A 15,206-nucleotide genomic window follows, 5' to 3' on the forward strand; every position below is an offset into this window, starting at 1 on the left:
TTCTTTGTTATATACTTTCTTACATTATAACTACAAACATTGGATTTTATCAAGATTTTAGGTGGTAGAGCAACACAAAATAGCATAATTATGGTTTGATAAAATAAAACTGATCTGCCCCCTTTTTACTCCGGCACTCCTAAGGAAATTCCTGGCTACTAATTGACAGATTTCACAAGGAAAAAGGCATTGATTTTAAAAGAGGTCACTTTTGTGGTTTGCCTCAAGTCAAATAGGGGGAAGAGCATGCATGTGGAAGATGATCTAGTTAGATTTGATCTAACTAGAAACATGAAGATGTAGGGATGCTTTTCTTCAGGGCAGGAAAACTGGATGGAATTAAATGCATTGCAATCTTTGAAGAGAGCTCATTGGTGTCTGCAAAAAGGCAATAGAAGGGTTTAAGTCGAAGCATTCTTATATACAGTATATTAGATTGGCCTATTCAGTGTCCACAACTAAGTTTAATTGAGAATATGTGCCAAGTGTTGGAAATTGCTGTTCAAACACCTTCTCTCCTCAGTCTTAGCCGACTTTGAAAAATAAAAATGAACATGGCTGACGCATCCCGAGATGTGCGGCTGTACAAAACATTGCTTTGGGAGAGGCAGAAACAAATGCACCCCACATTTCCTCTGATTTCTATATTTAACCAAATTTTGTAAACTATCCTTTTTCTCATGCACAAACTGCTCGTCTTTTGTATAAAGTTACTCAAAGCAATAAAACGTTTTGCTGTAACAATGTGAGAAAGACTAATGGACGTGAATGCTTCTGCGAGGCACTCATGCTCTAAATGTTACGTTGCCGATATAAACTGGCGCTCTTGTCTGCTTTTGTACTTATTGTTTTGAGATTCAACAAAATGCCGTTGGCACAAAAGCTACCATTCAGCTCACATAATGTGTTTTAATGTTTAACAACACCAAGAGCCTGCCCAAAGGAAAGAGGCTTGTCTGTTTGTGACTACTGTTGTTTTGTAATATTTTGTAAAAGTATTATAATTACATGAGCAATTGCACTCTGCTGAAACTGTGCATTCTCAGATGGCATTGCAAAGACTCACACCAAAAACAGCTGTTAGTTGTGGGATCCTAAATCATATAATAATGGATATGATTTATCCATTTTTATGTAGATAAATCGTATAGTCATATGATTTATGAATATATGATAAATCATATATATATGTGGATATATTTATCCACATATATCCATATAAATTTTATCCATATAAATCACATGGATTTATATGGACAAATCTGTATATGGATAGATATATGTACAGTATATCCATTGATAGATATGGATATCTATCCATATCTAGATAGAGTATACCTTTATTTATACCTTTATAGATAAAGGTATAAATATTTATAAATACTGTATATAGGTTTATAAATAAACCTTTATTTATAAAAATGTATTTATACCTTTATAAATAAAGGTATACATAAAATACCTTTATTTGTGTATTTATTTACATAAATAAAGGCCACTTTATTTATGTAAAGTTGCCTACATAAATAAATGGAGCAATATTGCAGGTACTGTCTCTTACTAAAACATCCAGAATAAAAAACAGAATATGAACAAAGGTACTTGAATATTTGTGGCAGAAATCTAAATGTTATTGGTAGACTGTGCACACTGTGACATCAATTTAGTGCCCTATTTTCAGCTATGGTTGTCATTCATTTTTGCTCAAGATTCAAGCATCTGGAATGAGTGCTCACAGAAGCCCTGCAGGCCTAAAGAAATTAGATGTTTAACACAGCGTACGCAACATTCTGCTGGTATAGAGGACAACTGTGTTATAATAACCATGTCTGAGTCTTCTTCTACTTCCAAACTATTTGTCACTGCTGTTCTAATTGTAGCTTTACTGCTTTAGCACATGCAAAGTAGTTACAAGAAGCGACATGTTTTTCGATCTTCTCTAGTATAAAACTGCATCCCATAGTTGTTTCTGACCTGCGACAAAATGGCTTCTGTTTTAATAACTAAATGTGATACAAACAAGTTAAATTTGCATCAAGCATCTAAAAGCCTGTGCAGAAACTAAATTATATTTTGTTCAGGCATATCTGTATATGAGGAAAACAACTATTCATCAACTAAAACTGAATTTAAGCATTTATTTTCTTTGCGCTTGATTCTTTTGTAGAAATTGCTTAGAGTTTTAATTTTTGACTTTGTAATTGCACTTTAAAAAAAATAATTTCACTTTTGTCATGTACTTTTAAACGAAAAGTTATTTTTATTGTATTTAATTAATTAGATAAGTTGTTACTAAAACCAACTTCTGTATAGTTCAAAGACTTTGAAAGCATTTGGACTAACTAGGTTTTAACATCAAGTGATTCTGGAGGTTAACGTTGATGCTTGGAATAAAAAAAAACATTTTCTCTGTAGCTGTTTAGTTTTTCTGTAAATGTTCAGGATGCTAAGTGGGGATTGTAGAGCACGTATGTGAACAGCAATACCCTAAAATCCAATCTAGCTTTTACTGCGAAACCAGTCCAAAACGATCACCACTTGATTAATATGAGAATATTTATTAGCTGTCAAAAGTAAAACACAAGCTGCAGCACTCTGAACCATCTAAAGGCCATGTAAAACTGATAAAAGCAGGTCAGTAATCTAATCTTGAAGGAAACAAAGGCATGAATAAAGATTTGAACATGCTCTAATAATAGACCTAATCTAATTTTAGTAACATAACAGATGAAAAATGTTTTATCTAGTTACTTTGTGATGGTTAAATGAAAGGTTCAATCAAAGATTACAAAGAATATTAAGCCTATTGATACAGTAAATAGCACAGTCATCCATAAAAGAACGATAATACCTCTAAACCAAATCTTTTCAACATCTAACATGTAAAACCAATACTCACATGTTTCTCTAAACATTACACAGTAATGTATATTGTAGAAAATGATACATAAGTTGCAATTAAATCTATATTTAAGCAATACAGGTTATCAGAATATAACATTCAACCAAGCCCGTTTACAAACAAAAAGTCTCGCAAACATAAACTGTGTGTCTGTGTTGCATTTTTGGCGGAAAATGTACATTTTCCACCAAATGTTTGGTGGAAATCATTTGGTGCAATTAATAAAAAAATAATCTGTTTTTAATTAATTGAAGTTACTTGAGCCAGAAATTTTACTCAAGAGTAGTGATAATGCTCACTACTGCACTCAAATAAAAATACAAATAAAGGCGCTTTTATTTGAGTACTTTTATAACTCAAGTAAAAGTAAGAAAAATACGGTGTAATAAAACGAATCCTAAAAGCACAAGGAAGTGTAAGTTACTACCCAGTTCTGCTTGTAACACTACATACGAGCTTGAACCAGTTATTGATATTTTTCCTTCGTTAACACTTGGTTCTTGTGCGACGTATCTCTATTTATACCAAATATGCAAATAAACTGGCGTGGGATTTGTCAAACCAACTCCGGGAGCTTCCGGAACGAAGAAGGTTTCGCGTCATATCCGGTCAACTACGCTTCCGGATGCGGTGAAATAGCAAAGACGAAGGGAAACGCCGCTCCTACCAGGATTAATTTAAAGGACAAGACGCTGTCGGTGCAGTTAGCTGAGCTACCAGCGAAGCTCACATGGGACCCATGTAGGAAGTTTAAGTCATTTCAGACGGTTTGTTACGGTAGTCTCCATGTGAGCTGTTTGGGTTTTTTTTTTTTTTTACGGAGTGTTTATGTCTCCGAGTTGCTAGCTTAAGCCTCGGTTAGCGGGTGCGCAGACAAACAGCTTCTCTGTGAGATGATAATCGGACTCGCTGCCGTTTAACCTGATATAGCACTCCCTCTTTTCCCTGTTCAGCGGGATGCGGCTGTCTGCGGGTTTGGTTGTTTTCTAGAAGCGTTTGAATTATTTTTTGTAGTAGCTTAAAACACAGCCAATGGGTTTGGGATCAAGCAAACAAAAGACGAGGATTTTGGCCCATCGGGTTTGCTGTTTAAAAAAGTAAATAGAGTCTAAAGACAATTTATAGAACTTTACAAAATGGCTGGACCCCGGACTTCAGTCTCTTCCAGGAAAAACCTGCTGATGGTTTGTAAATAGTGCTTCCCTGTCAGCTGCTTGGCTCCACGACTTTTTTTCTTGTTCTGCTGGTAGAGGACCTAAACTACAACCTGTGTTGGAAACTGAAGAGGAAGATCTTTTATTTATTTATTCTCGTTTGTCTAAGGAAAGTTTATATTTCATACGCTGAGATCTTCAACTCAACAGGTACGTCAGCTTTCCTGCTCAGCATAATGTGAATTAGAGCAGATTTTTATGGTTGCCTGATGTATTAATTATTATTTCACTGACAATGACAGCAGACCGTGCAGTAGGTACTTACAATTTGAAAATTGGATATGAAGAGCTCAATCATGTTTAAGCCCAGTGGTCTATTTACAACAAGTGTCTGGCTAGATAGATAATTTGTGACAAAAGAGGCAAATTAAATAACATTTTAGAAAAGACAAAGGAATTATTGCTCTAGAGTCTAAACCACCTGAAATGGATCAGTTTTTTAAAAGTAGGCTGTAATGAATTAAGGAATAAGTTAAAGCAAGAGATGTTTCAAAATTTTGCTACCAAACATTTTGACATGCCAACCCCAATTTTAGCCAGTTTTGCTACATTACGGCATGTAATGTAAAAGAGGGAAATAAACACAAGTTTTACAATATTTAGTACTAGATTTTATCCAGAACAGTTGTTTTTAATGAAGAATTCAATCGAGAGCAGTTTTTGTAACCATGTTTAACAAGTGCTTGAAAACAAAGATAAAAGGGTCAAGGTTTGAAATGATAACCTCCTTTGGCAACTTGTATAACTTATATTTTGAACAATTTGGATTTTTACCGTGACAGTATGATTTACTAAAGACACAAATATGCTGTACTCCATTAATCTACTTGTCCTTAAAAAAAAACCATGTCGTCACAAGCTAAATTTTATTTTGTTAAGCTACTTACACCTTTTTATGCTTCCTTTTCGATATTGCAAATTGTTAACTTTGAGCAGTCTTTCCTCAGTAACTCTGTCCCCAACAAAGAGTGTTGCAATAAAGAGTAGAGCTTCTGTGTGGTGCGTTCACTGACCAGAAAAAGATTAGAATTTATTGATAGATTGAAATTCTCACAGTCTGGTCATCGGTCAGGGCAGGTCAAATTGAATATTGACCAGTTCTAGTCCACAACTCAAAAAACCTTTGGACAGTGCTGTGAATCCTATGTTATAGTAATGTTTGTACAAAACAAATAATCTTCCTATTTAATCTGAAAAAAATCTACACATTTTTAGTCATCATAAAGCAAAACCCTTAATATCTAGAGCTCCTTTTATCATTTGTTTTTAGTTGCTGACATCAACTCATTTGCATAGCTGGCAAATGCTTAAATTGGTCACATATTCATCTTAATAGAAGTTCAAAACTACAATTCACATTTTGTACCCAGATCTTCTAATATAGGATCGTGGACTTGGTTTATATGTATTCTATTGTTGAGAAACTTGCCAGAGATGTAAAAATGTTCATTACTGTCACCTCCAGGCAAAGTGGCTCACACATGACATTGCCATAAGGCTGTCGTTGTGTTAGCATGGAGCTGATGTATATTCACTGGTACAGTGACCCTCTTGTCTTCCTGCACCACAGTGAAGGATGAATGGCCTCTCTTTCAAAGAGCTCTGCTGCCTGTTCTGCTGCCCACCATGTCCGAGCCGCATCGCATCCAAGCTGGCCTTCTTGCCTCCGGAGCCTACATACGCCTTTCTTCCAGACCCTGAGGCGGACCCCCCCACACTGGGCGCATCCGGGACGTCGAGCCTGCGGTCAAGGAGTTCGGCTTCGGTTTCTGGAGGAGCCGGTGGCGTGGAGGGGAAGTGGAAGCTTCACCTGACGGACCGAGCAGAGTTTCAGTACAATCAGCGAGATCTCGACGAGGTCGAAGTGTTCTACACTCGCTCCAGCAGAGGAAACAGAGTTGGCTGCATGTACATTCGCGTTGCAGGGAATGCCAGGTGAGAAGCTGGAAACAGTCTCGACTGTTCTTTGAGATTGTGATGTTCCAGATTTGAGATTTCTTCTGTCTTTAATTTTAAAGTTAGTCTCCATTCCTCAAATGCATCTAAATCATGGGCTGTGACGTGTACCGAATATGTGGACAGCAGGTATCTGTAGAACTTGATTGCCGTATTACTGTCCATACCACAATAATATGGTATGCTTAGGATGGATCTACTGGCGTCGCACAACATCGTCCATTTATGGTGGGACAGAAACAAGCAACAAGCATGAGACATGCTATTGTATCACATATGTCTTAGTCTGACAACACAGGTGCTTAGATTAAGCCTAAGCACCTGTGTGAATTAGAGTCTCTACCTCCAACTAGAGACTTTTTCCCAAACATCCTGGACCTTAAAATAATTAATTGAACCGTGTGGACCCATACCGCTCAGCGGAAACGAAGCTTGAATGTTGCTGGTGGCCGGTTCTTGAGCCCTGGAGTTCATGCTGTTGATCTTAATGTAGAGATGCACCAGTCAGAGAGAATGATTCCTGATCTTTGTTTTTGTTCAGGTTAAGTATAAGAAAGAAAACTGAATAGTATAAAAAAGAAACTGAAATCTGAAAATATTTGATTCAGGTTATCGTCCTCCCCTTTTTCCTGTTAACTTAACTGACTCAGAAATTTCCTCATTTTAGATTTTTCTAATTGATCACTGTCAACTAACACTCATTTTCCCCAAAAGTCTAAACTTTCTTCCTTCTTTCTGACTCTTTATAGGAATGTAAAGTTTTGGTTTCTCTTGTTTGTTTATTTTTTTATGGTTGTAATCATAAATAAGCAGCCTTGCACTCAGTGATGTTAGTTTCCAGTAAGTCGGAAACAAAGTCATCTCAGGTCTGTGTCGTTGACGCCGTGTGCAGGAATCGGTACGTGGTTTATGATGCTGGTTTAAACATTAAACAGTTTGTTATGAGATAGAAACATAATTTAGATTAATTGAAGGACCAACCCTGCTAATTTAGGCAGTTGCTTATTAACTTCTAAATTCAGTTAAAGAATAAATCTTCAGCAGTCATAGCCGTCTGGGTTTGTGCAAGCAGAAATACAGAAAAATATATATTTGATGCATATCGGTAAGGAGAGCAACATGTTTTTATTTCATCATGGCAAAAACTAGAAAACCTGATCTCATTAGAACGGTTTTTTCTATATTTATTTATAACAAAATTCTTGTTGTTAGTGAAACAGTTCTCGGCTATTAGCTGAAATCTTATCGGTCAGAATCTACGCTGACATTTCTTACCATGATGACATTTCAGGAATCTTCAGTACATCTACCAACATTTCCTTTAAATCTGCCTCTTCTCAGATTTACCGTCCTTTTCTCCCATGGCAACGCAGTCGACCTGGGCCAGATGAGCAGCTTCTACATCGGCCTCGGTAGCCGTATCGGCTGCAACATCTTCTCCTACGACTACTCAGGTTATGGAGTCAGCACAGGCAAGCCCACCGAGAAAAACCTGTACGCGGACATAGACGCTGCCTGGCATGCCCTGCGTACACGGTATGTTGTTCTAGAATCGTCCCAGACTCACAGGACTGTATTTTACTTAAGTTATGTCCTAAATAGCGGATATGGTGTCCAAACTCTTTCCCCAGTGAGAATCTACATTTTTATTTTGCAATTATAAAGTAAAGTATACCTTTTCTGTTTTCTGTTGGTAAAATGTAATTGAATCCCTTTTTTTCTGAAGATGATTTAAAAAAAAAAAGATTAGATATTGTTCTTTGAACATCTATTGTGAAAGACCTGAAACTTTTATATGGTCCTCAGTTTTCCACATGACTGTAGGTACAATTTGTTCAGATCAACATGAGAAGATGGGGCTTAAAAAGGCAAAAGTTGTGCTTGGGAAAAACAAAGATTGGTGGAAACATTTGTGTTTTGATACGCCGTTTATCTGGAGAGATTACATACTGCAGGACAAAGCTATGGTTTTGTCTTCAAAAGTTGCAACAGAACCTTTGGTAACATCAGTATCATTCAACTTCATGAAGGTCAATTAAATGCATGGCATAAATGTTCAACCAAACAACCTTTCTGTACTGATACCAGATCTACCTGAAAAACTTTGGTGCAGGTGCCTCAATATGCCTGTTCAGATATGATTTTGTACACTTCTGTTACTAGGACTAATGGATTTAGAAAAAAAGGTAAATTCAGGGTTTTGACAAATTTTTACTGAAATAGATTCAGAATGAAGCGATTATTATTAAGTGGTTGTATTTTTTTGTCCTGCTCTCCATCTTGACACTCCTTTCACTAATGAGTCTTACTCTATTTATTTTATGTAGGTATTGCATAATCCCAGAGAACATTATCTTGTACGGACAGAGCATCGGCACGGTTCCCACTGTGGACTTGGCTTCACGGTATGAGTGTGCCGCCGTCATTCTTCACTCACCTTTAACGTCTGGGATGAGAGTTGCCTTTCCTGACACAAAGAAAACCTACTGCTTTGATGTTTTCCCCAAGTAAGTCTTTCTCACCCTCTGCTCAGTGCTACACGTCTCCTTCTAGGGATGCACCGAAAAAAAAAATCTGGGCCAGTATTGATATGCAACATTAATATTGTTACTATGGCTAATATTTATAAATGTGTATTCTATACCTACCTTTTTAACAGCATTAAAATAGACACCAGTTGCATCGCTGTCACATGACCAGACAAATACACATAAACAACCTCTTTTCCCCTACTGAAATGCAAAAGGCAGCAAGATGGAAGTAAACATTGGTTGATAATATCGGACCAATACCGACCTTATTGCAGATATATTGTGCATTCCTATCTCTTAGCACTTTATTGAGGGTGTCCAAGTGTGGCCAGTGGCGCTATCCCCAGAAATATTTTTGAATTAAAAGAATGAATAATGAATGTTTGCATCTGGAACTGGAATGTAGAGACCTGTTCTATAGTTAACGTGACATTTATTGTCATTATACAGAAAATAAAAGTAAGTCAATATGATGCGGTGGTAGGGAGAGGAGAGCTAAGATAAATTCAGTGGAAGAGAAGCGCTGTCAAATAACAGCTTCCAGCTGTTTTCCTGTTATCTTTGTTACTTTAGGGGCTGAATATGGAGCGGGAGAATCCCAGTGATAATTCACACCTAAGTGTTAGATTCTATAGGTGGGTGAGAAGCAATTTGTTCCAAGGAGGATCTGGCTCGTCTAAATGAGCTCTTGCATACAACAGATGACTGCGTTTGTAGCGTAAGATCAGAAAGGGCTTCATCACCTTGTCTAGCAGATGTTTATGTGCTATATTGTAGAATGAGGTAGTGAAACACCTTCTGCAGCAAGATGTTCTGCAGGTCTTCACAGGTGATCTGCAACAATTCTCAAAATCCTCTGCATACTTTCTTTTTTGGCCCAGCAGACCTGGATTTACCAGCTGCTCTGCCTGTGATGTTGCATTTCCTGATTCCATTGCTTCCACTTTGAAGTAACACTTTAAACCTCTGAGAGGCTTTTATAACCTTCCCCTGAACCATAAACCTAAACATTTATTTTCAGAGCTACTGAGAATTCCTTATAGGATCCCATGAGGGCACTCTGCAGAGGAGTGAGGGATAGGCCCAAGTTGAATGAGGTTTAAGGCTTAGCAAGCTAATGTGGTGTTGTATATGTAATCGGCATTGAGCATTTACATACAGTCAAAGCAGCAAAATAGTCTAGTACGGACAGTGTTTTTTTGTTTTTCTTACTTTATTTTTAGGTTTTTGTCGGCTCTAGTTGCCTTTGACAGTTGTCAGACAGGAAAGCGGGTTGTGAGAGAGGGGAAATACATGCAGCAGACCTCCATCTTAGTCCTTGACGTATATGAGTTGTACACTTTTACCGCTGCAGTTTTCCATGTTTGATTGAATTTTATACAACTAACTGTTGCTTCACTAAAAGTTATTTTATTTTATTTTTTTCTGGAAAACACCCCAGTTATCAGAAGTCACCAGGAAAGAAGCATGCTGAGGCGACTTCCCAAACATCTTAATACTATCAGGCCAAACATTATTGAGATGAAAGACTGAACCAGTAAAACCAGTCATGTGAACTTCAATTTGCATTTTTTCCTGCTTGATCTGATACATATTTGCGCTGCTACAACATAGGTTTTGTACATCAACATATTGCTGGCTATGAAAGTGTGATTTTCAGTTGTCCGATAATGCCCCATTAAGCTTTAAAAACTATATTTCTGATTACTATATTTCTCATAGTAATTATTTGTGATTTTTAACATCATCTGTGAGTGAACTGTCACTTTAAAACAAGGACTTTTTTAACAATATTACTTGACATTAGTTGAAAATAAAAGCAACATTAGTTCATATTTTAAGTTGTCTTTAGTGTCTTTTACCAGCTTTTATTTTGCTATGCTTTTATTAGCATAGCTAACAGTACAAAACCAGTCTTTGTTTGCATGTCCTGTTAAAATGTTGACCCTTACCTCAAATCTGACATTTCTAAAAGCTCCCAAATCTGTCATGTCCCTTGATGGGGCAGGAAGCTGATAAAACGAGATCTTTTCTGCTCAGCTTTCCTGCTTTCAGATGAAAGTCTTGCGGTCGCTTTAACCCTGAGTAACATACAAATGTCTCAAAATGTTTAACCTCCACACTAAAGAGTGTTTTCTATACTGTGACCGGCTAGCTCTTGGCACAAGAACATTCAGTGAATATTAACCATACTTCAGTGATGCCTAACTAAACTTTCTGTCTTCAACCTTTCAGCATTGAAAAAGTGTCTAAAATCACTTCTCCGGTTCTCATCATCCACGGGACGGAGGACGAGGTGATCGACTTTTCTCACGGCCTGGCCCTGTACGAGCGCTGCCCGAAGGCCGTGGAGCCCCTCTGGGTGGAGGGCGCTGGACACAATGACATTGAGTTGTACGTTCAGTATCTGGATCGCCTCCGGCGTTTCATTGGACAAGAATTGGCTGTTCAGCACGCCTGACCTTCACGAGAACATCATCATGTCATTTTATTCTTCCTATGGCACTTAAAACGCTGCCTCCCTGTGTGGAAGACGGAAATCATGTTTTCTTAACTGTCCATCATGGCCCGCTGGACTACAGTGTCCCACACTTCTACTGTAGGCCTCTACAAGACCACGGACCAACGAGGCACAAAGAGATCTTTATAATCAGATATGTTTAAGTGTGGAAGATGACGTTTAGACGGTTTCACTTGGAAGAAACCTAAGTAGTACTGATCATGTTTTAACAAGGCAGATAATGTATCTCTATTCTGTGCAATAACAAGGACACAGTCCACAGAACAATGGCATTTGATGATGTTCAAAGATACTGCTAAGAATCCATGGAGATTTTCTAGTCTACTTATAACTTGTGTGTGGGCGTGGGTGTGCGCGTGTGTGTCTGTGTGTAAAACTTTAATCTGTTAACTAAAGTTGGCAGAATAATATTGGAGCATGGGAAACACTTTTGTTCTAAAAGTCTTCATGCTAAAAATGGGGATTTTTTTCCCGTTTTTGTTTAACAGAAATTTTAAATGAGACTCCATATCGGATTTTAGATCAAGTAATCATGGGACTTTTGTTTAATCTCTAACACACCTCTAGAATCAAGTGCAAACTTTAATAAATATAGACTCGGAATAGGTTTGGTTTACTCTATAGTCTTTGTTTGTTGTCGCATTGGACTGCACTGCGTTGGAGGATGTTTCCTGTCTTGTGCGTGAACTGTGGTCTGAATTTTTCGGGTGGGAAAGGGACATCTGTACGGATTTAAGCTTGTACTCTGAGTCTCTGATTTAGTCTTCACTGTACTTAATGTTTTCCTCAGGTAAACTTATTTTTGACATTTGGATGGGAGCGTTTCAAATTCATTCTGTTTATTTTAATAAGCTGAATATTTCTACAGGTGATTTCATGTCCTCTTTTTTTTTTTTTTATTGTAAACCAAGTAATAAACCAAACTTTGATCCAAAAATGAAGGTACTCTTTGCAGCAAAGATTGGTGAAACTTTGACCTCCATCTTTTCTTCTTAGCAACCCGTGTAGATCCCAGTTGGGGAGTGGGATCGGACAGAAGAAAAACATTCAGAATCTCTTTAAGTGAAACATTAAAGTTATTCCTTTTTGTTGATCTTTTCTCTCACACCCGCTCACCTTTGCATGTTGTTCTGCGACAGGAAGGTTAGCGTTAACACTAAACGGGCCTGGATCATCTACTTCAAGCCTGTAAACATCTTTTTGATATCGATACTGCTGAGATGCATTTCTACCATCATACTGTGAATAAAACTTTCTTTCTAAAGAAATATGTTGATTAAAAAAAATAATTCCCACTAAATATAGAGGGATGCAGCATCTAAGTACAGTAATTTTTTTATTGTGAAGCACTACCCTTTTATCAATATCAAGCTAAAAGATGTTTTCAGGGGTTTCCCTCTTCAGTCTTTTTAATGATCTGTAAACTCTAATATTTGTGCACAATTATAGAAGCTCTACATTTTTACAAGTCTTGATTTTCTTACAGTCTGTATTTTTCTTTGCAGATCCTTTCCATTTTTTATATTACAAAACAGGTTTTTTTTAATGTGCCTGATATTTTGAGCTTAGTTTGGGAAGAAAAAGTAATAATGTCCCCCCACTTAGCTTTGTTTTTCTTTATTTTGTCCGCAGGCTGCAAACTACCAAAGTTTCGTAATGAAACTTTCTGTGTTTAAAGCTAAGAATACACCATTGTTCACCCTTATGGGGTCTTTTTGAGCTCTGAGAGATGCAATGCAGCAATTTTCAAGGTTCTTCATCAGTTCCTGAACCAAAATGTCACCCAGCCTTTCTGTTGCTGATGTTTTCTGTCTTCATATGCTGCAGGGGGAAAGGTTCAAAGTTGAATTGTTTTTTTGTTTTTTTTCTGTCTCTTATTTATGTGATCTTATGTTCTAAGTTTGCATCCATGTTTCAGTTTGAATCTTTATTAAAACCATGTGAGCTGATGAAACACCATGACACGGGAGCTTTATGTAAATGGCTTCTTTTCTTACAAACTGCAGATCTCATGTAAATGCTCCAATTCTTTATTATACTGATGATTTTTTTAGGTTTAAAAGATTTTGTTTTTCTCCAAGAGTTGAAAAGAATGACTCAATAAAACACACCCAGATGTTAATAGCTGTTTTGTTCTCCTTTTTTCATCAAGACTGCACTGGAGGGTGTCAGAAGATACATTTCTCTTTTTTTTTCTATTTTTGTTTAAAGGAATGTTTTTTTTTTATTTTTAATCTGGTTTAGTCTTTCACTCGAGGCTTTTCTGGCATTCTTTGAATAAATACCTACCAAGGTTTAATGAGGAAGATCCCAGAATGGCTTGAATGAATGGCTGATAAGTAAATAGGTCTTCATTTACACTTTTCAGATGCGCTGTTTGATCATTTGTTGGCTTTTCAGCTGTTGTGTTGAACAATAGGAGAAGGCTCAAATGAGGTTCTGTTATTTAAACCTGTACAAGGACTGTGGTACGTCCCGGCCTCCCCTCTGTCTGCTGTCACGGTGAGAGCTGTGGGAAACGGAGACAGATGGAGGGTCAGCTCCAGCCACTCTCCTTCTTCTGCTCAGGCCAAGCGCAGCTGCAGTGGCATGTCCCCCCGCGTACAAGGCACAGCGAGTGCAGGCTGACCCGCTGCAGACGAAAACAAATCTGCAACCTTTTGACACGGACGCGCCTACTTACTGAACGATGCCAAGCCATAACAACGGAGGAGTCAGACGAAGCAGTCTGACAGCTGCTGGCGGAAGGCACAAGAAAGACAGATTATCATCCATGTTCCATTGACCTGTGACAGAGATAATCAGCTCGCTGCCATTCACAGATCACAGCAGTTATCTGTCTAAAAGCTGGTTTTGCATTCAGGGAGAAACTCATATGCACCAAATTGGCATTTAAAGTGCAGAGGATTCCCTGAAGCCTTACCATATTCAAATCTAACTAGTAAGTGATGCAGAGACGGGAGAAACCTCCCCGTTTTTGTATGCAAGCAAGGTTTTTCAATATCCTCCCTGCAATGGTGCCTGTTCACAGATTTATGCCGTATTCCCCTGATCTTGAGTTTATTCCTGTTGGCTGTTTTCTGCTGTGGGTTGACGTTTCTGCTCGGATTCACTCGGTGAACATTCAAGGACAGAGCAGCTTCTGCCAAATGCCAGTAATAAATATCCGCCCGGACCGACAAATCATATTTACGGTGTGTCAGCGATGCTGCTTGACTGATGCTAGCCCACGGCCTCATCTCAAGCATTCCTCTTCCTCTCCACCAGCACCACCTAATGTGCCAAAATGGACTCCAAGAAGGTTTTCTTTTTTTTATCCAGATGTTGTGATCTATATATCTCCAGATTAACATATAACATACAGTTGGGTTCAAATGAATAGCATTGCAACATCACAAATCAGATCAGTCACTGTTTTTGGTAGAAATATGGAAAACAAATTGCTAATAGGAGAAATAAAAACTCAACAGTCGACAAATGCATGCTGCTCTCTGTGACTGAATCATTAATTTAAAGAGATTTTGGTTAAATTATAACAGCGGAGAACAAACAGTGAATCATTTCGTTCTATAAACAAACTGGCTTGAAACAAACAAGTGTCAAACAGGATGAAGGCAGAAAGTCTTGTCCCTGCAGATGGGTCAGTTCAGACTTTGTTCAGAAGAACAACATACTTTAACTTAATAGTTGATTGGAGAGATTCAGAAGTCAAGAAAATGATAGTCTGCTCAGCTAAAATACACCTAATGCTTTGGAAAGGAAACAAGAAACCACCATTCAAAGAATGACCACAATCACAAGAGTAAGCCAGTACTTAGCTGGTCTACAGTTGTCTGTCGATACTGTAACATTTTGCTGTTAAATATATACAACAGGCTTTACAAAGTTGATCTGAGCAAACACAGATTCAGGAAAGAGGCCCTGACTGCTGCAGTCAAGTCAGCAGAAATGTCCTCCACTCCAATAAATATCCGTGGCTTATCCTGCAGAACAGCACATTATTATTCCAAACAGGAACGAGAGCGCCGGGCATCACAAGACGATAAATATGCTGTGATGTGCTCAGAGAGATGTGCTCAAAA

At 37.8% G+C, this 15,206-nt stretch overlaps 1 protein-coding gene across 1 annotated transcript; it reads left to right on the forward strand.

Moving 5' to 3' along the window:
* The first annotated feature begins 3,499 nt into the window (after positions 1–3,499).
* abhd17ab (abhydrolase domain containing 17A, depalmitoylase b) lies at positions 3,500–13,246 on the forward strand. The gene is made up of 5 exons (XM_028028205.1): positions 3,500–4,266; positions 5,687–6,051; positions 7,414–7,608; positions 8,400–8,579; positions 10,839–13,246. The coding sequence occupies exons 2-5, from the start codon at positions 5,693–5,695 to the stop codon at positions 11,062–11,064; spliced, it is 960 nt and encodes a 319-aa protein (XP_027884006.1). The 5' UTR covers positions 3,500–4,266; positions 5,687–5,692; the 3' UTR covers positions 11,065–13,246.
* Positions 13,247–15,206: the final 1,960 nt, after the last annotated feature.

The sequence above is a fragment of the Xiphophorus couchianus genome, chromosome 9, assembly GCF_001444195.1.
Source record: "Xiphophorus couchianus chromosome 9, X_couchianus-1.0, whole genome shotgun sequence".
NCBI classification, from domain to species: domain Eukaryota; kingdom Metazoa; phylum Chordata; class Actinopteri; order Cyprinodontiformes; family Poeciliidae; genus Xiphophorus; species Xiphophorus couchianus.

Coding starts and splice junctions, on each gene's coding strand:
- abhd17ab (XM_028028205.1), top strand. CDS start 5,693: ATGAATGGCCTCTCTTTCAAAGAGCTCTGCTGCCTGTTCTGCTGCCCA. Junction 7,609..8,399: donor TGGCATGCCCTGCGTACACG/GTATGTTGTTCT, acceptor TATTTTATGTAG/GTATTGCATAATCCCAGAGA. Junction 8,580..10,838: donor TGCTTTGATGTTTTCCCCAA/GTAAGTCTTTCT, acceptor TCAACCTTTCAG/CATTGAAAAAGTGTCTAAAA.